This window comes from Salmo salar, chromosome 26, assembly GCF_965601325.2.
Source record: "Salmo salar chromosome 26, fSalSal1, whole genome shotgun sequence".
In the NCBI taxonomy this organism is placed as follows: domain Eukaryota; kingdom Metazoa; phylum Chordata; class Actinopteri; order Salmoniformes; family Salmonidae; genus Salmo; species Salmo salar.
The window spans coordinates 22,638,288-22,662,019 of NC_138316.1; the positions used below are offsets into that span (position 1 = coordinate 22,638,288).

The 23,732-nt window shown below is 42.9% G+C and overlaps 1 protein-coding gene across 1 annotated transcript in view; it reads right to left on the bottom strand.

Moving 5' to 3' along the window:
* The window catches only part of dusp22a (dual specificity phosphatase 22a), a 30,632-nt gene that overhangs the window by 2,471 nt on the left and 4,429 nt on the right, over positions 1 to 23,732 (bottom strand). The window contains exons 5-6 of the mRNA NM_001140429.1: positions 13,479 to 13,553; positions 13,212 to 13,383 (exon numbers count right to left, since the gene is read on the bottom strand). Coding sequence (NP_001133901.1) covers positions 13,212 to 13,383; positions 13,479 to 13,553 — 247 coding nt within the window. The remainder of the gene's footprint in view (positions 1 to 13,211; positions 13,384 to 13,478; positions 13,554 to 23,732) is intronic.

The window sequence follows — 23,732 nt, forward strand, 5'->3', positions numbered from 1 at the left end:
AGGAACAGTTTGGTGATGAACAATGCCTTTTCCAGCATGATGGAGCACCTTGCCATAAGGCAAAAGTGATAACTAAGTGGCTCGGAGAACAAAACATAGATATTTTGGGTCCATGGCCAGGAAACTCCGTAGACCTTAATCCCATTGACAACTTGTGGTCAATCCTCAAGAGGCGGGTGGACAAACAAAACCCCACAAATTCTGACAAACTCCAAGGTTTGATTATGCAAGAATGGGCTGCCATCAGTCAGGATGTGGCCCAGAAGTTAATTGACAGCATGCTATGGCGGATTGCAGAGGTCTTGAAAAAGAAAGGTCAACACTGCAAATATTGACTAATATTCTCATCTCATTGAAGGTGTTGCAAATATTGACAAATATTCGCATCAACTTCAATTGTCAATAAAAGCATTTGACGCTTATGAAAGTCTTGTAATTATACTTCAGAATTCCATAGTAACATCTGACAAAAATATCTAAAGACACTGAAGCAGCAAACTTTGTGGAAATTAATATTTGTGTCATTCTGAAAACTTTTGGCCACGACTGTAGATAAATTGCTTAGATTGTAGCTGCCTCTATCTCTAGATCAATCTCTGTGTGTGGTTGGCAAACGGACGGCAGACATTCCTGAAAATGAGGGACTTTCCTCAACAGCTCAGAGAGCCATAAGAGGTCCAACAGCTGTGCCCCCAACACACTCACTCTGGCTTTAACAACATTGCTTCTGGGCTTGATCCCAACTTGAATTCTGTGCACGTAAATCATGCATTGATGTCATTTTTTTATTTGTTTTATTTCACCTTTATTTAACCAGGTAGGCTAGTTGAGAACATGTTCTCATTTGCAACTGCGACCTGGCCAAGATAAAGCATAGCAGTTAGACACATACAACACAGAGTTACATATGGAATGAACAAAACATACAGTCAATAATACAGTAGAAAAAAGAAAACAAAAAGTATATATACAGTGAGTGCAAATTAGGTAAAATAAGGGAATTAAGGCAATAAATAGGCCATGGTGGCAAAGTAATTACAATATGGCAATTAAACACTGGAATGGTAGATGTGCAAAAGATGGATGTGCAAGTAGAGATACTGGGGTGCAAAAGGAGCAGAATAAATAAATAAATAAATAAATACAGTATGGGGATGAGGTAGATAGATGGGCTGTATACAGATGGGCTATGAACAGGTGCAGTGATCTGTGAGCTGCTCTGACAGCTGGTGCTTAAAGCTAGTGAGGGAGATGGGAATCTCCAGCTTCAGAGATTTGTGCAGTTCGTTCCAGTCATTGGCAGCAGAGAACTGTAAGGAAAGGCGACCAAAGGAGGAATTGGCTTTGGGGGTGACCAGTGAGATATACCTGCTGGAGCGCGAGCTACGAGTGGGTGCTGCTATGGTGACCAGCGAGCTGAGATAAGGCGGGGCTTTACCTAGCAGAGACTTGTAGATAACCTGTAGCCAGTGGGTTTGGCGACAAGTATTAAGTGAGGGCCAGCCAACGAGAGCGTATAGGTCGCAATGGTGGGTAGTGTATGGGGCTTTGGTGACAAAACGGATGGTACTGTGATAGACTGCATCCAGGTAGAGTAGAGTGTTGGAGGCTATTTTATAGATGACATCGCCGAAGTCGAGGATCGGTAGGATGGTCAGTTTTATGAGGGTATGTTTGGCAGCATGAGTGAAGGATGCTTTGTTGCAAAATAGGAAGCCGATTCTAGATTTAATTTTGGATTGTAGATGCTTAATATGAGTCTGGAAGGAGATTTTACAGTCTAGCCAGACACCCAGGTATTTGTAGTTATCCACGTATTCTAAGTCAGAGCCGTCCAGAGTAGTGATGCTGGATGGGCGGGCAGGTGCGGGCAATGATCGGTTGAATAGCATGCATTTAGTTTTATTTGCATGTGTAACTTGTGAAAATTCAAGTTACACATGCTGATCTCAAGATGAGATGTGACCTTCTATGAGGACTGTAAGTATCATATATTTACATAGACAATGTCCTCTAAAATGGCCCAGTGTCTGGGTTTAACGGTACACAGGGATTAGTCCTGGTTAGAGGGCCTCGAGGAGGCAGCAGGGGTTGGGTGGGAAACCCCTGGCAGAAGTCCCAGGTCTTTAGCCCAGCGGTCAATGGGCCCACATAGGAACCAGTGAGAGCTGAGGAAAGGGTGGGGAAAGCTAGCTCTGAGTCAGAGCTTTACCAGGAACCTGCCTCCACTTCAGTCACTCCTCCTCTGACATTCCTGCTCACACATTAGTTACGGGCTCTCAAGCAGAAACAGATCTAGGCACAACCTCGATTGTAGTGACTGTGAAAGTGATGTCACCCAATTCCATTGAAGCTTGTAGAAATGTACACCTAACAAAAAAGGACTTTGGTTGCAATTGGTTCAGAACAGGGCAGCACGGCTGGCCCTTGGATGTACACAGAGAGATAATATTAATAATATGCATGTCAATCTCTCCTAGCTCAAAATGGAGGAGAGATCGACTTCATCACTGCTTGTATTTATGAGAGGTATTGACATGTTGAATGCACTGAGCTGTCTGTTTGAACTACTGGCACACAGCTCGGACACCCATGCATACCCCACAAGACATGCCACAAGCGGTCTCTTCACAGTCCCCAAGTCCAGAACAGACTATGGAAGGCGCACAGTACTAAATAGAGCCATGACTACATGGAACTCTATTCCACAAGTAACTCATGCAAGCAGTAAAATTAGATTTAAAAACAAATTTAAAAAATACCTTATGGAACAGCGGGGACTGTGAAGCAACCAGAGGTCGACCGATTATGATTTTTCAACGCCGATACCGATTATTGGATGACCCAAGATACCGATTAAATCGGCCAATTGTTTTATTTTTTATTTATTTGTAATAATGACAATTACAACAATACTGAATGAACACTTATTTTAACTTAATATAATACATAAATACTATCAATTTAGTCTCAATTAAATAATGAAACATGTTCAATTTGGTATAAATAATGCAAAAACAAAGTGTTGGAGAAGAAAGTAAAAGTGCAATATGTGCCATGTAAAAAAAGCTAACGTTTAAGTTCCTTGATCAGAACATGAGAACATATGAAAGCTGGTGGTTTCTTTTAACATGAGTTTTCAATATTCCCAGGTAAGAAGTTTTAGGTTGTAGTTATTATAGGAATTATAGGACTATTTCTCTCTATACAATTTGTATTTCATATACCTTTGACTATTGGATGTTCTTATAGGCACTTTAGTATTGCCAGTGTAACAGTATAGCTTCTGTCCCTCTCCTCGCTCCTACCTGGGCTCGAACCAGGTACACATCGACAACAGCCACCCTCGAAGCAGCGTTACCCATGTAGAGCAAGGGGAACAACCACTCCCAAGTCTCAGAGCGAGTGACGTTTGAAACGCTATTAGCGCGCACCCTGCTAACTAGCTAGCCATTTCACATCGGTTACACCAGCCTAATCTCGGGGGTTGATAGGCTTGAAGTCATAAACAGCGCAATGCTTGAAGAATTGCGAAGAGCTGCTGGCAAATGCACGAAGGTGCTGTTTGAATGAACGCTTGCGAGCCTGCTGCTGCCTACCATCGCTCAGTCAGACTGCTCTATCAAATATCAAATCATAGACTTAATTATAACATAATAACACACAGAAATACAAGCCTTTGGTCATTAATATGGTCGAATCCGGAAACTATCATTTCGAAAACAAAACGTTTATTATTTCAGTGAAATACGGAACCGTTCCGTATTTTATCTAACGGGTGGCAAGTCTAAATATTCCTGTTACATTGCACAACCTTCAATGTTATGTCATAATTATGTACAATTCTGGCAAATTAATTATGGCCTTTGTTAGGAATAAATGGACTTCACACAGTTCGCAATGAGCCAGGCAGCCCAAACTGCTGTATATACCCTGACTGCTTGCACGGAACGCAAGAGAAGTGACACAACTTCCCTAGTTATAAGAAATTCATGTTAGCAGGCAATAGTAACTAAATATGCAGGTTTAAAAATATATACTTGTGTATTGATTTTAAAGAAAGGCATTGATGTTTAGGTACATTGGTGCAACGACAGTGCTTCATTCGTAAATGCGCTTGTTAAATCATCACCCGTTTGTCGAAGTAGGCTGTGATTCGATGAGAAATTAACAGGCACCGCATCGATTATATGCAACGCAGGACACGTTAGATAAACTAGTAATATCAAGTAATATCATCAACCATGTGTAGTTAACTAGTGATTATGTTAAGATTGATCGTTTTTTATAAGATATGTTTAATGCTAGCTAGCAACTTACCTTGGCTTCTTGCTGCCCTCGCGTAACAGGTAGTCAGCCTGCCACGCAGGCTCCTCGTGGAGTGCAATGTAAGGCAGGTGGGTTAGAGCGTTGGACTAGTAACCGGAAGGTTGCAAAAACGAATCCCGAGGTGACAAGGTAAAAATCTGTTGTTCTGCCCCTGAACAAGGCAGTTAACCCCCGTTCCTAGGCCATCATTGAAAATAAGAATGTGTTCTTAATCTGACTTGCCTAGTTTAATAAAGGTGTAAAATAATTAAAAAAGAAGAAGAATAAATCGGCAAATCGGTGTCCAAAAATACCGATTACCGATTGTTATAAAACTTGAAATCGGCCGTAATTAATCGGTCGACCTCTAGAAGCAACACAAACATAGGCACAGACACATGCATACACACACACACACACACACACACACGCACATGTACACATGGATTTTGTACTGTATATACGTGGTAGTGGTGGAGTAGGGGCCTGAGGGCACACAGTCTGTGAATGTTTTGTAATGTTTTAAAATTGTATAAACTGCCTTAATCTTTCTGGACCCCAGGATGAGTTAATCAAATCAAATATTATTTGTCACGTGCCGAATACACCTTACAGTGAAATGCTTACTTACAAGCCCTTAACCAACAATGCAGTTGTAAGAAAATCCCTAAAAAAGTAAGAGATAAGAATAACAAATAATTAAAGAGCAGCAGTACAGTGCCTTGCGAAAGTATTCACCCCCTTGGCATTTTTCCTATTTTGTTGCCTTAAAACCTGGAATTAAAATATATTTTTGGGGGGTCTGTATCATTTGATTTACACAACATGCCTACCATTTTGAAGATGCAAAATATATATATATTTTTTGTGAAACAAACAAGAAATAAGACAAACATTTTTTTTACTTGAGCGTGCATAACTATTCAGCCCCCCAAAGTCAATACTTTGTAAAGCCACCTTTTGCAGCAATTACAACTGCAAGTCTCTTGGGACATGTCTCCATAAGCTTGGCACATCTAGCCCCTGGGATTTTTGCCCATTCTTCAAGGCAAAACTGCTCCAGCTCCTTCAAGTTGGATAAGTTCCAGCTGGTGTACAGCCATCTTTAAGTCATACCACATATTCTCAATTGGATCGAGGTCTGGGCTTTGACTAGGTGTAACAGTTTTGCTTCCGTCCCTCTCCTCGCCCCTACCTGGGCTCGAACCAGGGACCCTCTGCACACATCAACAACTGACACCCACGAAGCATCGTTACCCATCGCTCCACAAAAGCCACGGCCCTTGCAGCGCAAGGGGACCGACTACTTCAAGGTCTCAGAGCAAGTGACGTCACCGATTGAAACGCTATTAGCGCGCACCCCGCTAACTAGCTAGCCATTTCACATAGGTTACATAGGCCATTCCAAGACATTTAAATGTTTCCCCTTACTCTACTCGAGTGTTGCTTTAGCAGTATGCTTAGGGTCATTGTCCTGCTGGAAGGTGAACCTCCTTCCCAGTCTCAAATCTCTGGAAGACAAACAGGTTTCCGTCAAGAATTTCCCTGTATTTAGCACCATCCATCATTCCTTCAATTCTGACCAGTTTCCCAGTCCCTGCCGATGAAAAACATCCCCACAGCATGATGCTTCCACCACCATGCTTCACTGTGGGGTGAAGGTGATGAGAGGTTCTGGGTTCGTGCCAGACATTGCGTTTTTCTTGATGGCCAAAAAACTCAATTTTAGTCTCATCTGACCAGAGTACCTTATTCCATATGTTTGGGGAGTCTCCCACATACATTTTGGCGAACACCAAATGTGTTTGCTTATTTTTTCTTTAAGCAATGACTTTTTTCTGGCCACTCTTCTGTAAAGCCCAGCTCTTCTGTAAAGCCTAGGTCCTGGATGGCAGGAAGCTTGGCCCCATTAATGTACTGGGCCGTACACACTACCCTCTGTAGTGCCTTGTGGTCAGAGGCCGAGCAGTTGCCATACCAGGCAGTGATGCTCTCGATGGTGCAGCTGTCAAACCTTTTAAGGATCTGAGGACCCATGTCAAATCTTTTCAGTCTCCTGAGGGGGAACAGGTTTTGTTGTGCCCTCTTCACGACTGTCTTGGTGTGCTTGGACCATGTTAGTTTGTTAGTGATGTGGATGCCAAGGAACTCTCAACCTGCTCCACTACAGCCCCGTCGGTGAGAATGGGGGCGTGCTCGGTCCTGTAGTCCACAATCATCATCTTTGTCTTGATCACGTTGATGGAATGGTTGTTGTCCTTGCACCACATGGTCAGGTCTCTGACCTCCTCCCTATAGGCTGTCTCATTGTTGTCAGTGATCAGGTCTACCACTGTTGTGTCATCAGCAAACTTAATGATGGTGTTGGAGTCGTGCCTGGCCGTGCAGTCATGAGTGAACAGGGAGTATAGGAGGGGTCTGAGCACGTACCCCTGAGGGGTCCCCGTGTTGAGGATCAGCGTGGCGAATGTGTTGTTACCTACCCTTACCACCTGGGGGCGGCCCGTCAGGAAGTCCAAGATCCAATTGCAGAGGGAGGTGTTTAGTCCCAGGGTCCTTAGCTTAGTGATGAGCTTTGAGGGCACTATGGTGATGAACGCTGAGCTGTAGTCAATGAATAGCATTCTCACATAGGTGTTCCTTTTGTCCAGGTGGGAAAGGGCAGTGTGGAGTGCAATAAAGATTGCATCATCTGTGGATTTGTTGGTGCGGTATGCAAATTGGAGTGAGTCTAGGGTTTCTGGGATAATGGTGTTGATGTGAGCCATGACCAGCCTTTCAAAGTATTTCATGGCTACAGATGTGAGTGCTACAGGTCGGTAGTCATTTACGCAGGTTACCTTAGTGTTCTTGGGCACAGGGATTATGTTGGTCTGCTTGAACATGTTGGCATTACAGACTCGGACAGGGAGAGATTGAAAATGTCAGTGAAGACACTTGCCAGTTGGTCAGCGCATGCTCGGAGTACACGTCCTGGTAATCCGTCTGGCCCAGCGGCTTTGTGAATGTCGACCTGTTTAAAGGTCTTACTCACATCGGCTGCTGAGAGCGTGATCACACAGTCGTCCGGAACAGCTGATGCTCTCATGCATGTTTCCGTGTTACTTGCGTCTGGTAGGGTCGTGTCACTGGGCAGCTCTCGGCTGTGCTTCCCTTTGTAGTCTGTTATATTTTGCAAGCCCTGCCACATCCGACGAGTGTTGGAGCCGGTGTAGTACGATTCGGGATTTCTTATAAGCTTCCGGGTTAGAGTCCCGCTCCTTGAAAGCAGCAGCTCTACCCTTTAGCTCAGTGTGAATGTTGCCTGTAATCCATGGCTTCTGGTTGGGGTATGTATGTACGTACAGTCACTGTGGGGACGATGTCCTCAATGCACTTATTGATAAAGCCAGTGACTGATGTGGTGTATTCCTCAATGCCATCGGAAGAATCACAGAACATATTCCAGTCTGTGCTAGCAAAACAGTCCTGTGGTTTAGCATCTGCTTCATCTGACCACTTTTTTATAGACAGTCATGTGCTGCATGTGCTGTGCTGACCAACTGGCAAGTGTCTTCACTGACATTTCCAACCTCTCCCTGCTTTAATTTTTGCTTATAAGCAGGAATCAGGAGGATAGAGTTATGGTCAGATTTGCCAAATGGAGGGTGAGGGAGAGCTTTGTACGCCTCTCTGTGTGTGGAGTAAAGGTGGTCTAGATTTTTTCCCCCTCTGGTTGCACATTTAACATGCGGATAGAAATTAGGTAAAACTGATTTAAGTTTCCCTGCATTAAAGTCGCCGGCTACTAGAAGCGCTGCCTGTGGATGAGCGTTTTCCTGTTTGCTTATGGCGGAATACAGCTAATTGAGTGCGGTTTTAGTGCCAGCCTCGGTCTGTAGATATTTATGAAAAATACAGATAAACTCTCTAGGTAGATAGTGTGGTCTACAGCTTATCATGAGATACTCTACCTCAGTCGAGCAAAACCCTGAGCCACGACTCTGTGAAACATAAGATATTACAGTTTTTAAATGTCCTGTTGGTAGGATATACGTGCTTTCAGTTCATCCCATTTATTTTCCAGCGATTGAACGTTAGCTAGCAGAACGGAAGGCAAGGGCAGATTAGCCACTCGTCGCCTGATCCTCACAAGGCATCCTGATCTCTTTCCGCGAAACCTACGTTTCCTTTTCCAGCGAATCACGGGGATCTGGGCCTGGTCAGGTGTCCGTAGTATATCCCCCGCGTCCGACTCATTGAAGAAAAACTCCTCGTCCAATTTTAGGTGAGTAATCCCAGTTTTGATGTCCAGAAGCTCTTTTTGGTCATAAGAGACGGTAGCAGCAACATTATGTACAAAACAAGTAACGAACAACGCAAAAAATAAAATAGCATGGTTGTTTAACAGCCGATAAGACGGCAGCCCTACCCTCCGGTGCCATCTTCCTTAGCTGCCTTGGCAGCAGCTAATGGGGATCCATAATAAATACAAATACACAAGAAATTGTATTTGACCGATATTGTTTTTTATTCCTTCTATTCATATGTGTTCTATTTCAGTCCAGGTGATTCTGTAAGTGTGACACACCATACGTTAATTGAACATTACCCAGCCCTCCTTTTACCAGAGTGGAACCACAGCCTGTGGGACATGCTCCATCTTGCCCTTCCAGTAAAGATCTAACCATTTAGGTCAACAAGTCCAACAGCCATCCAGATCTGCGGTTTCTGGAGGGAATCCAGGAAATAACCATCTAATAATTTATTGTGTAACACCATATATATTGCGAAATAGGACGAACTGAAAGTGTCTCTGAAAGTAATATATTGAATTATGTTCCATTTCAGTAACGCAATATGAATACAAAGAGGGAACTGTAGATTATAAAGAGATAAATAAAATGTTCACACTACTGTGAGCCTAATGAACCTAAACATTCAGTTTCTTTTCGCTTCAGTTGTCACATTCTTTTTGGCACCTGTGTGTTCACTAATCAAGGTTATGCAGCTAAGATGTGTTCCACACCGCTGGATCTATAGACATAATTTATGAACATTTTGGAAATGCAGTGAGAAATCAAAACAACCACACAGTTGGACATATTATTGTTCTGACATGAACATTGCTACCCCTGACCGAACACATCAAACATGGATGTCCTTGTAAGACCAGACGAGTATAGTGCAGTTTATGCTCTTTTGGGTCAGACTTCCACACAGGACAGTGGGATTGATCCGTGTAGTTCTCAGCTGTGCTGTGGGAAGTCATGGCTGACATTTAAAACAACGGAACGTCATATCATGGGCTTCTGGTAGACAGGTGTTGGACATCACATCATGGGCTTCTGGTAGACAGGTGTTGGACATCACATCATGGGCTTCTGGTAGACAGGTGTTGGACATCACATCATGGGCTTCTGGTAGACAGGTGTTGGACATCACATCATGGGCTTCTGGTAGACAGGTGTTGGATAGAGTGGTGGGTGGCTACTAGTATCAATGCATTAGCCACCAATGTGATAGTTCAACAAAAGATTGTAATGTGTATTTATTTAGTGATTTTCTTATAAATTACCTATAATTTATTACAGTAGTGTATAGGTTAACAAACTAGTGGTACATTATTTACATTAGTTGAGTAATCATGAAATACAGTATAATTTTAATGTTACATACAAAATAGTGTTACAGACGTCCTATCATAAATTCAGGAGTTCCAGATGAACCAAGAAAGTTCCCATGTCTGATAAAAGAGAAGAGTTGTGTTCAGGTGTGTCGCTGTGAAGTATGTTTCCTCCCACACAACCTTCAGGTGTCACAGCGACTCCCACACATTACCACCCTCCATAACCAGCCATACAACATACTCAAACCTCGTTACAAAAATACACACTGTGTTACAAAAATTCGCACTGTGTTACAAAAATACGCACTGTGTTACAAAAATATGCACCAAGGAAGGTACAATGAACAGTTACACTACACACGATAAGGTCAGATGGGAGACTTGAGTCCCAAACCCAGCTTTGAGTCAGACTCTCCACCATCACTTTACCAGTTTTCACTTCCAGATCATCAATTCATGAGGAAAGGATTACTCAAAATTGGAACAAATTATGTTAATTTCAGTTTTGTTTGCTTGAAAACATCTCTGTTTTGAACCCATTCAAAGTAAGTCAAAGTCCAAACTGAGGAACAGTGACCTGGACACAACCCCTAAGACACTATCACACTTACTGAACAACACCTTACGCTCAACAAAACACCCACGTAATAACGCATTTATAATCATTTTTAACAAGTATTGTGAAATAAAAAAAATATACAATTGATCACCCCTATATACAGTATAACACTATAGATAAAACTATTGGGATGACAAGAGAAAATTCTCTCTAAGACACAGTCGTGGGAAAAGCATGAAGAAAGGAATCCCATTTCCCCTTTGATCCTCAAAATCACAGCCAACTCAACCAAACAATAAGAAAATAACAAATGTTTTTTTTCTTCAGTGAAGACATGTTGCAAGCCTCTGACAGTAATTACAGTCACGTGATGGTTAGTACCAGGCTAATGCAATTTCAGCAAGCCCCTCCAGTTCCCCTTCTGTACGCTACACACACACACACACACACACACACACACACGTACTGAGTGCCACCAGCTAGACAGACAAAGCCTTCTCAGCAACCTCCATACACAGATCTCTTTGCAGCATGGTCTAGAAACATGTGTGTGTGTGTGCGTCTGCGCGTGTGCATGTCACACATCATTTCACAGGTTTGAAGTCTGATGTGTGTGGAAATAGCTGCCCCACAACAGGAAAGCCATTTTCTCACCCAACTACATCTTGTGTGAATAATATGCAGATGTCTATAAATAAACTGACAACACAGATACTCACTTTGAAACCAGCAAAAACTTTGGTGTAGGTCTAGTGACATGAGAGTGAAGGAGGGTGAAGTCACAGTTCATATGCATGATGGTGGCACTTCTAATTAAATAACTTGTGTATTTCTGGTGGCCCAGATGAAAGCACATAGTAACAGTTTACACACGATCTAGTTGTCTTCTGTTTGCCTAAATACATTGAGGGTTCATAACCCACCTCGGGCATAAAGCCATCAGCCATCACAGAGATCACCTCCCAGATTGCTAATGAGCAGTATGATGAGTTTAGGAAGATCCCTGGTAGGCCAGACAAAGTTGAGTCAGGCAACGAGGAAGGATGGGCTCCAGGTTTACTGTCAGAGACCCACCTCCATCCACAGAAGTGAAAGTAAACCAAAAGTATGAACCTGAGAGGGCAGGAGTGGCCTTGTAAAAAACAGCTGCATCATTAACTGATAGCAGCTGAATGATGACACATTCCTGTGACTCTGTACTATGAGTGGGAGTAAGCTAACAGTTTGGCTTCCGAGTGGGTGTTAGAGAAACGGTGGGACTTAACTGGTATTCTTCTTACTCACTGAAATTGTTTACCGTTGATAGGCCTGAACTATTCAAGTCTAAATATTACGCTTGAGCTGTGTTACAGGGTGTTTTTCTGCACATTGAATTGCGGGAAGCTCTAGAATAATAATAACAATTTGGGGGGTGCTTATATTTGTCCTGTTTTTTGTTGCATATCCCAACTCCCCGTGAGACACCCGCAGGGAGTGGGGTCACGGCCAGGGTCGCCATTGTACACCGCCCCTGGAGCATTAAGGGCCGCCCCCAGGTGGTAAGAGTAGGCAACAATACATCTGCCACGCTGATCCTCAACACTGGGGCCCCTCAGGGGTGTGTACTTAGTCCCCTCCTTGTATTCCCTGTTCACCCACGACTGCATGGCCAAACACGACTCCAACACCATCATTACGTTTGCTGACGACACAACAGTGGTAGGCCTGATCACCAACAATGATGAGACGGCCTATAGGGAGGTCAGAGGACAACAACCTCTCCCTCAATGTGAGCAAGACAAAGGAGCTGATCGTGGACTACAGTAAAAGGTGGGCCGAACAGGCCCCCATTAACATTGACGGGGCTGTAGTGGAGGGGGTCTAGAGTTTCAAGTTCTTTGGTTTCCACATCACCAACGAACTATCATGGTCCAAACATACCAAGACAGTCATGAAGAGGGCACGACAAAACCCTTTCCCCCTCAGAAGACTGAAAAGATTTGGCAGTGGCCCCAGATCCTCAAAAGGTTCTACAGCTGCACCATCGAGAGCATCCTGACCAGTTGCATCACCGCCTGGTATGGCAACTGTCGGCATCTGATCGTAAGGCGCTACAGAGGGTAGTGCAAACGGCCCAGTACATCACTGGGGCCAAGCTTCCTGCCATCCAGGACCTATATAATAGGCGGTGTCAGAGGAAAGCCCATAAAACTGTCAGAGACTCCAGTCACCCAAGTTATAGACTGTTTTCTCTGCTACCGCTCTCTGCTACCGTTTTCTCTGCTACTCTGCTACCGCACGGCAACCGGTACCGGAGCACCAAGTCTAGGACCAAAAGGCTCCTCAACAGCTTCTACCCCCAAGCCATTAGACTGCTGAACAAGTCATAAAAATCGCCACCGGACAATTTACATTGACCCCCCCACCCCTTGTACACTGCTGCTACTCGCTGTTTGTTTGTTACCTATGCATAGTCACTTCGCCCCCACCTATATGTACAGATTACCTCAACTAGCCTGTATCCCTGCACACTGACTCGGTACCGGTGACCCCTGTATATATTATTGTTATTCTTATTGTGTTACTTTTTGTGTTAGCCTACTATTTTCTTCTTCTTGAACTGCACTGTTGGTTAAGGGGTTGTAAGTAAGCATTTCACGGTAAAGTCTACACTTGTTGTATTCGGTGTATGTGGCAAATAAAGTTTGATTTGATTTGATATACAGGGTGTGTGTTTTTCAATGTGTGTGTACCTACCTCTGTGACTTGGTTCATCTGGTACTCCTGTAGTTGCTGTTGGAAGCCATAGTTCGGGCCTACAAAGGAACGCACGGCCTTGACAGCCGACAGACACTCCTCCCAGCTGTAGGTGGTGACGGTCATCAGGTAGGCCACCACCATGGTAGTACTACGGGACACACCGGCCAGGCTGCATTATGGGACAGGGACAGGGAGAGCATAGTCATAAGGGGTCAGGTACGGTCAACAGAAAGTTAGTGGTTTATGGTTAGGTGGTGTACGTACCAGTGCACCAGACAGGCCCCTCCATTTAGACGACATTCGTGGATGAACCTGACGCTCTCTTTGAAATGCTGTGACCTGCAAAGACACAAACACATGGCCTTATTAGGTACAAGTACAGAATAAACAGTGTAGTGTAAAAATTGTATCACTGATCATATCAGGATGTGGATTGTCTTGTCATAGGTGAGACTAGGGCTGTTAAGATGACCATATTACCGCCACACCGGCGGTCACGAGTCATGATGGCAATCAAATTCCACGTGACCATTTAGTCACAGTAATTAGGCTTCTCCAAGCTCTGATGCTGCTGATGGTCATTAGTAGCCTACCTAACTTGCTAACTGCCTGGTACTCAGCACTCTATTGTCCCTCTAATCACTCTGACATCAATGCAAATGTTATTGAAAATCTAAATCAAACACTGAATGAGAGCCCATGAGCTCATGTTGCGCAACATTTCTATGCAATTGCATGAGAAAACAGAGTGATGGCCTCTATTAAAGAGAGGAGGATCACATCAGCTTTCTATAGGCTAGGCCTATATTTCTCAACTTTCCTAATACTAAGCACATTGCTTCTCTTTACAACAGGAGTATAGCCTACCTGGTTGGCATGAAAATGAACCTCGAGAATAGCGTCCTCCATTCTCTATTTAAGTGCATAGATTCCATGTATTTTTTCCTGGCCCCGGTTTCGAGACAGGTGCATGATAAATCAAAATTTCACATATATATTATTTAGTATATGTAAAGACAAGATTAAATCAAGAATAGTCTGATGGGTGACAATATTAACCTATCACTTGTGAATGATATACTATCACTTGATGCCCAGCTTAAGGCAAGAAACAGCGCAAGCCTTTTTTTGGCGACTTTTCACATCATAGCTGCACACCTCATGTAGCCTAGCCCATAGGACTATATGTTTTGATAAGGTTTGTATCACAGCTAAAGTGGCCAAATAACTTCTTCAAATGGAGCACAATAATCAGTTTTACAACGGGTGTAGCGCCTAACTGGCATACATATGAAGCACGTGAGTCTCAAGTATGGAGAAGATAATTTTCACCATAAAAATGCACATTTATAATAAAAGCATTACATTCAGAATTGCATTTGCGGTCACTTTTGAGAATTGTGTTTTCCTGCTAATGGAAGATTTGTGCTTATAGCTTACTACGGTGTGCACATTGCTGCGCTTATAATGTGAAGAAAAATCCTAATAGTTTCTCAACATTTTAAGCTAAATGTTCTGATCTGTAGCTTCAGGCTCATTGCTTAAAAAAGTTGTTTTAATGCTAGTGGTTGGATTAATTTGGAATCTATTGCATCCCACAACTGTCCTACACTATGTTTGGAATATTTATTTCTCGCACAGAATATGTCGACTTTTGTACTATGGGGGATAGTAGATTGACATAGGCTAGTGCTTTTGCTGTTCATTAGGCCTACTCATCTTGTTGGCTGACGAAAAGTAAATGTGGACAGTTCTTCCTCGGAATTGGATAAGGACGCACGCAGTTGCCTCCCCGATGTGTCCGTCTTCACTTGTAGCCTGTGAGAAAGACCCATCACGTGATGGAGAGCCATGTGAGTGAGAGGTGCTTCAGAGCATGCAACCGGGAGAAGGGAATTATAATAATTATATTCAGCCCAAGAGCACAATGGCCACTGGCCGCAAAAGACAAAATTCAAGGCATTATCAAGAGCTTGTCAAAGTGTGTACAGCCTGTGCAAAAAACAAAGCAGAGCTCATGCCTTTCATGCAACTTTTTTCAAAACATCATTAGAGTCGCATCATGCAGCCTTAGAATGTATTAAAAATCAGAAGATACAGCCCGATGTTTGTATCACAACCAAAGATACATACATAACTTGAAATTAAGTATTTAGGAGTACCTGTTTCTTTGTTAATAAGCGCTCAACACAGAATAGCTGCATATGCACACTCCTTTAAAATGTTTGGAGAAAATATCCATTCTATTTTATTCAGCTATGTTCAATTGTATTCTTCATTCTATACAATCATGTAAAATAATGTCACAGAATTCTAAGCAATGAACTAGTGTAGCCCACAGCCATATGGCATAGCCAGATCAGGGCCTAACACAAGGACAACTCAGAGTATGCTATTCTGTTCTTCTGAAATACACTACATTTTCTTCATATCATGTTTCTTTAGATCACAGATTTATTGTGATGATGTAGGCTCTTACATGGATATATTAGACTTTTTAAAATGTAGATGTTCCAAAGGTCTGCATCAGTGGCTATGTGTGGAAGCCAGGAGAAGCTAAATGTGTTTATGTTAATTAATGGTCAATTACCATGAAACTGGCAGTTATTTGCTTGACAATCACCGGCTGACAAAATGTCATGACCGCCACAGCCTTAGGTGAGACCAGATCTATAAATATAGAAATTGATTTCAGGTCACATTTTATGGGATATGAGAAAGAACAGGAAGAAGTGAAACTAAGGTGTAAAAGTCATGTGGAACCCATCTCTGCACAGCACAAGTTCCTTCAATCCGTTTCATCTTAGTCATGATGTCCAGATAGATACCTGTCCTGTCTTATACCCAAGTATCTGTGTCCAATCGTCACACCACTGGGAAGTCCCAGGGTATATTTTACAATCTAGTCATTTAGCATACGGTCTTATCCAGAGTGACTTACATTAGTGCATTCATCTTAAGATAGCTACTGTAGGTGAGACAACAACACATCACAATCGTAGCAAGTACATTTTTTCCTGAACAAAATGGTTATCAGCAAAGTCAGTGCTAGTAGGAAAAGACATAACGATGTTATGGAGGGGGAAGGGATGGGTAGCTTACTCTGGAGATGGTGGTGGAAGTGATCTGCCCTATACAGTTGTCTTGTTTAGTAGCACTCTCCACTGGACACTACTAGGAGAACCTAGAAGTATTTTCTATTCAACTTCCATTGTCATCCAAGAAAGTCATAATATCTCTCACACAACCCGTTCGTTTGTCAATTCATGCACCTTTGTAGGACTGTGAGGTAATGAGAGTATAGGGGACTCCTATACGGCTTCCCCTCCCAGACTTTACAACCACTATCATTCCATCTTCAGACATCATCTTTTCATGTAGATCAATACAGCATACCCCAACTAACATTCTCCTTCCGTCTACCCTATACTGTGATCTGTGTTTTTGTGTAGGACTACCACACTATTGGGAAATAGTAGTGAAGCGTTGCGCAATAGGAGAGTCATATGGTGGGGAGCATTGTCCTATAACAGCAAAGGCTGCTTGGTTACCCAACCAACTCAACAGCCAGGGGCTAAAATAGATGGATTGCACGTTCCCTCCTTCTCACTTGAAGTCAAACTCTTGCTGAAAGATGTCTCCTCAGCACTTTTCAAATTATTTCTGGTCCAGAGGTTTCCGGCTATCTTGTTAAATGTGCAGAAATGTATTATGTGGTGATTGTTTTGTGTTTTCAGAGGCTGAACTCCAAATGAAAACAAAAAGAATTAGGATCTTACACCGAGTATACAAAACATTAAGAACACCTGCTCTTTCCATGACAGACTGACCAGGTGAAATCCAGGTGAAAGCTATGATCCCTTATTGATGTCACTTGTTAAATCCATTTCAATCAGTGTAGATGAAGGGGTGGAGACAGGCTAAAGAAAAACTCTTAAGCCTTGAGACATGGATTGTGTATGTGTGCCATTCAGAGAGTGAATAGGCAAGACAAAATATTTAAGCGCCTTTGAAACAGGTATGGTTGTAGGTGCCAGGCACACCGGTTTGTGTCAAGAACTGCAATGAGGGAGGAGAGGGGTGTTTGGTATACTCAGTGTATATTTAAGCAATAAGCCCCGAGGAGGTACATACTACCTCAATAAGCCTGACTAACCGGTGTCTGTATATAGCCTTGCTACTCTTATTTTCAAATGTATTTTTACTGTTGTTTTATTTCTTTACTTACCTATACACACACACACACACACACACACACACACCTTTTTTTTTGCACTAGTGATTTAGCTCGTCTGGTAGGCTCGTGTCACTGGGCAGCTCGCGGCTGTGCTTCCCTTTGTAGTCTGTAATAGTTTGCAAGCCCTGCCACATCCGACGAGCATCGGAGCCGGTGTAGTATGATTCAATCTTAGCCCTGTATTGACGCTTTGCCTGTTTGATGGTTTGTCGCAGGGCATAGCGGGATTTCTTGTAAGCTTCCGGGTTAGAGTCCCGCACCTTGAAAGCGGAAGCTCTACCATTTAGCTCAGTGCGAATGTTGCCTGTAATCCATGGCTTCTGGTTGGGGTATGTACGTACAGTCACTGTGGGGACGACGTCCTCAATGCACTTATTGATAAACCCAGTGACTGATGTGGTGTATTCCTCAATGTCATCGGAAGAATCCCGGAACATGTTCCAGTCTGTGCTAGCAAAACAGTCCTGTAGTTTAGCATCTGCTTCATCAGACCATTTTTTTATAGACCGAGTCACTGGTGCTTCCTGCTTTAATTTTTGCTTGTAAGCAGGAATCAGGAGGATAGAGTTGTGGTCAGATTTACCAGATGGAGGGCAAGGGAGAGCTTTGTACGCATCTCTGTGTGTGGAATACAGGTGATCTAGAATTTCTTTCCCTCTGGTTGCACATTTAACATGTTGATAGAGATTTGGTAGAACTGATTTAAGTTTCCCTGCATTAAAGTCTCCGGCCACTAGGAGCGCTGCCTCTGGGTGAGTGGTTTCCTGTTTGCTTATTTCCTTATACAGCTGACTGAGCGCAGTCTTAGTGCCCACATCTGATTGTGGTGGTAAATAAACAGCCACAAAAAGTATAGCTGAGAACTCTCTAGGCAAGTAGTGGCCTGCAATTTATCACAATATACTCTACTTCAGGCGAGCAAAATCTAGAGACTTCCTTAGATTTCGTGCACCAGCTGTTGTTTACAAATATGCACAGACCACCCCCCTTGTCTTACCGGAGTGTGCTGTTCTATCTTGCCGGTGCAGCGTGTATCCCGCTAGTTGAATATCCATGTCGTCATTCAGCCACGATTCCGTGAAACATAGGATATTACAGTTTTTGATGTCCCGTTGGTAGGATATTCGTGATCGTACCTTGTCTAGTTTATTGTCCAATGATTGCACGTTGGCAAGTAATATTGACAGTAACGACAGCTTTCCTACTCGCCTTCTGTGGATCCGGACGAGGCTTCCTCTACTTCCTCTGTGTCGCTTCCTTATGCGAATAATTGGGATGTCTGCCCTGCGGGGTGTTTGGAGAATATCGTGTGAGTCCTGCTTGTTGTTGTTGTTGTTGTTGAAAAAATCTTTGTCTAATCCGAGGTGAGTGATCGCTGTCCTGATTTCCAGAAGCTCTTTTCTGCCATAAGATACGGTTGCAGAAACATTATGTACAAAATAATTTACAAATATCGCAAAAAAAACAACACATAATAGCACAATTGGTTAGGAGACCGTAAAACTGCTGCCATCTCCTCCGGCACCATTTTTATAAACTGGTTACCGACGTAATTAGAGCAGTAAAAATACATGTTTTGTCAAACCCGTGGTATATGGTCTGATATAACACGGCTGTCAGCCAATCAGCATTCAGGGCTCGAACTTCCCATATTATAATCACAAATGATGGACAGTGGCAAACTGTATGGTTGAATCCAAACAAAGACTCTGTTGTGCTTTAGTTTTGTGATATCTGGTAACTGAAGATATAGGACATGTCCACCTGAATCTAATTCTTGTTTCTTGAGTTTTTCATAAAACAACATGAAGTGGGGGTCAGGTCAGCATCCTACCACAATAATGACACTCTCAGAGACTCATCAGGAGAGAGGCCCCCAGTCCTAGCCCCTAGTGCCCCTAGCCATGTCAGTCCCTGGCCTGGTCTCTAAAAGCGGGGAACAGGGGGACGTGATGAAACCAGTGGGGAGACCGTTAGCCCTGTTTTCCCAGCCTAGGGATTGTGACAGACAGGGACTATAATAGGCCTGGTGACCGTGGCACAGCAGGATGTCACAGCAAGGCTTCCTTCCTGCTGCCTGCAGACCAGTTGGTTGCGACAGGGGGGTCAGAGGCCCCCCAACCCAACAACATCCCCTCCTCCCCTCATCCGCAACCTCATCGTCATCTCTCTCCTTCTTATTTTCCTCTGAGAAGATAAGTGATTGACAGACTGACTGAGTTATGCTCTGCTTGCGGGAGGTTTAAAAAAATACTTACTAGTCGCCAAAGTTACGAAGCAAGTTTTTAACACTAGTGTCTGTCTCTTTCTGACTGACTGGCAGACAGGGTGTTTCTGTCCAGGTATGAAAAGCAGGGTAGGACATTCCACCCTGATAGTTATCCTTACTGCGCTACACAGCGTGCTACAATACTAATGTAATGAGCAGTAATTAATGTGGACAGTGGACACAGAACAAACTCAACAGATGGTGCAGGTCATAGGTACCAGGGAAGTAGCTCTCTCTTTTATAGGATCTCTAAAAGTGGTGCGTGGCCAGCGTAATGTGCGTCTATGTATTGGATAACGACACAATCATTTGGCCTTTTTTGGGCTTAGGCTCATAAAATGTCTTTAATGTATGGCTCATCAGGCTCAAGTGGCTTCAGGCTTGAATTTTCATGCCGATCAAAGCTCTAATCAAATCCAGACATACAGTTGAAGTCGGAAGTTTACATACACTTAGGTTGGAGTCAATAAAACTCGTATTTCAGCCACTCCACAAATTTCTTGATAAAACAAACTATAGTTTTGGCATGTCCGGTAGGACATCTACTTTGTGCATGACACAAGTCATTTTTCCAACAATTGTTAAGACAGATTATTTCACTTATAATTCACTGTATCACAATTCCAGTGGTTCAGAAGTTTACATACACTAAGTTGACTGTGCCTTTAAACAGCTTGGAAAATTCCAGAAAATGATGTCATGGCTTTAGAAGCTTCTGATAGGCTAATTGACATAATTTGAGTCAAATAGAGGTGTACCTGTGGATGTATTTCAAGGCCTACCTTCAAACTCAGTGCCTCTTTGCTTGACATCATGGGAATATCAAAAATAAATCAGTCAAGACCTCAGAAAAACAATTGTAGACCTCCACAAGTCTAGTTCATCCTTGGGAGCAATTTCAAAACACCTGAAGGTACCACGTTCATCTGTACAAACAATAGTACGCAAGTATAAACACCATGGGACCACGCAGCCATCATACCGCTCAGGAAGGAGACACGTTCTGTCTCCTAGAGATTAACGTACTTTGGTGCGAAAAGTGCAAATGAATCCCAGAACAACAGTAAAGGACCTTGTGAAGATGCTGGAGGAAACAGATACAAAAGTATCTATACCCACAGTAAAACGAGTCCTATATCGACATAACCCGAAAGGCCGCTCAACAAGAAGAAGCCACTGCTCCAAAACCGCCATAAAAAAGCCAGACTACGGTTTGCAACTGCATATGGGGACAAAGATCGTACTTTTTGGAGAAATGTCCTTTGGTCTGATGAAACAAAAGTAGAACTGTTTGGTCATAATGACCATCGTTATGTTTGGAGGAAAAAGGGGGACGCTTGCAAGCCGAAGAACACCATCCCAACCGTGAAGCACTAGAGTGGCAGCATCATGTTGTGGGGGTGCTTTGCTGCAGGAGGGACTGGTGCACTTTACAAAATAGATGGCATCATGAGGCAGGAAAATTATGTAGATATATTAAAGCAACATCTCAAGACATCAGTCAGGAAGTTAAAGCTTGGTTGCAAATAGGTCTTCCAAATGGACAATGACCCCAAGCATACTTCCAAAGTTGTGGCAAAATGGCTTAAGGACAACAAAGTAAAGGTACTGGAGTGGCCATCACAAAGCCCTGACCTCAATCCTATAGAAAATCTGTGGGCAGAACTGAAGAAGCGTGTGCGAGCAAGGAGGCCTACAAACCTGACTCAGTTACACCAGCTCTGTCAGGAGGAATGGGCCAAAATTCACCCAACTTATTGTGGGAAGCTTGTGGAAGGCTACCTGAAATGTTTGACCCAAGTTAAACAATTTAAAGGCAATGCTACCAAATACTAATTGAGTGTATGTAAACTTCTGACCCACTGGGAATGTGATGAAAGAAATAAAAGCTGAAATAAATCATTCTCTCTACTATTATTCTGACATTTCACATTCTTAAAATAAAGTGGTGATCCTAACTGACCTAAGACAGGGAATTTTTACTAGGATTAAATGTCAGGAATTGTGAAAAACTGAGTTTAAATGTATTTGGCGAAGGTGTATGTAAACTTCCAACTTCAACTGTACTTACCCAGCGTACAAAACATAGCTCTTTCTATGACAGACTGACCAGGTGAATCCAGGTGAAAGCTATCATCTCTTAATGATGTCGCTTGTTAAATCCACTTCAATCAGTGTAGATGAAGGGGAGGATACAGATTGAAGAAGGATTTTTAAGCCTTGAGACAAGTGACACATGGATTGTGTATGTGTGCTATTCATAGGGTGAATGGGCAAGACAACAGATTTAAGTGCCTTTGAACAGGGTATGGTAGTAGGTGCCAGGTGCACCAGTTTGAGAATGTCAAGAAGTGCAACGCTTCTGGATTTTTCACACTCAACAATATTCCATGTGTATCAAGAATGGTACACTACCCAAAGGACATCCAGCCAACTGTGGAAAGCATTGGAGTCAACATGTGCCAGCATCCCTGTGGAACGCTTTTGACACCTTGTAGAGTCCATGCTCTGATGAATTGAGGCTATTCTGAGGGCAAAAGGGGGAGCAACTCAATATTAGGAAGGTGTTCCTAATGTATGGTACACTCAGTTTATATGTTTTATATGCTTTGGAATGACACTTAAGGTTTTGGAGGGAAATATCAGGTGCCCGAGAGAAAAGTGATTTATTCTCGGGATGGAAAAATTTTTAAATACCGGGAAAATATTCAACTCTACTAAAGACTGAACGTGAAAGTGATAATGGCATGGGTGGAAGGAAGGACACCCACACAGAGCAGAACAGAGCTGAGGAGAACACTCTCAGTGCTACAGGGACTCTACCCTCAGCTGTCAAGTCACTTGGAGAGACATCACAGGGTTAAGCAAGTGATGCCAGGGGGACTCTGACACTACTTTTCTTTTCAAATAACCACAATGTGTAATCAAGTGACATGAAAGACCTGCCTCCAATGACCACCACAACACTAGAGTCGGAGTCCCTTACTACTGAAATGATTCTCATCTCACACTGTTACAGAATTTGTATTATCATTTTCAGGGGTTGGAACCGGTTCGAGGAACAGAACCGAAAACCGGAAAAGAACGACATTTTTCAAGGAACAGAAATGGAACCGGGAATGAAAGTGATCCATACTGTTCCGGAACAGAACCGTTATTTTAAAAGCAAGGAAAAACGGTTAATAACATTATTTTACATTCCAGGCATTCTTTTCTAGTCCCACCAAAAAAATGCAACAAAGCGCCAATGCAAAGCCCTCACTCTGTCACTCAGAAACTTATTCCAGCGTCTGCCTGCAAGCTGAAAATCTTTGCCGGTGTGTGTGCATGTTTAAGTTACCTGCCTCTCCCCCTTCCGAAGCATAGGCTACTGTACTGACGTTAGAAGCGTGAGAAGACGGGGAGAGAGATTTTTTATTAGCTAGAGAAAAATGTATTAACTTTTTCAATGCTAGTTAAGAATATTATAGGCCTAGTTACTGTATAACTCTGTGGACCTAATTCATATAATGCATGTCATAAGATTCCTAGCTCTTCAAGCCTGCTCCTTAACCCTCTCTCGCTCTCTCACCACTCGTAAAATTTCAGTCACATCTTGCGCAATAGGCTACACTTGTCTGTCCATCATGCATGTAAACAACTAGCTTGCCTGCGCTATCCGCACTGATTGGTGGAGTAATTTAATGACCAAAATGTAAAAAACTGTAGATTTCACAGGTTAAAAAAGAAACAGAAAGGAACGATATAAAAACTGGTACTTTTTTGGGATTCGAACCGGTTCGGAACTTTATTTTGCTGGTCGGAACAGTGGAACGGAACAAAACAAATAGTGGTTCTGTTCAGAACGAAATGATTGGGAAATGATTTTGGTTCCAACCCCTGATTATTTTTTATTTTCAACTGTTACATTTCTGCAACTTCTTTTATAACATTTTCAGTATTTATACTAAATGGTAGTATGCCAATGGCGACCCACCAAACATGAGAGCAGCTTAGAGACAGAGAAGTAAAT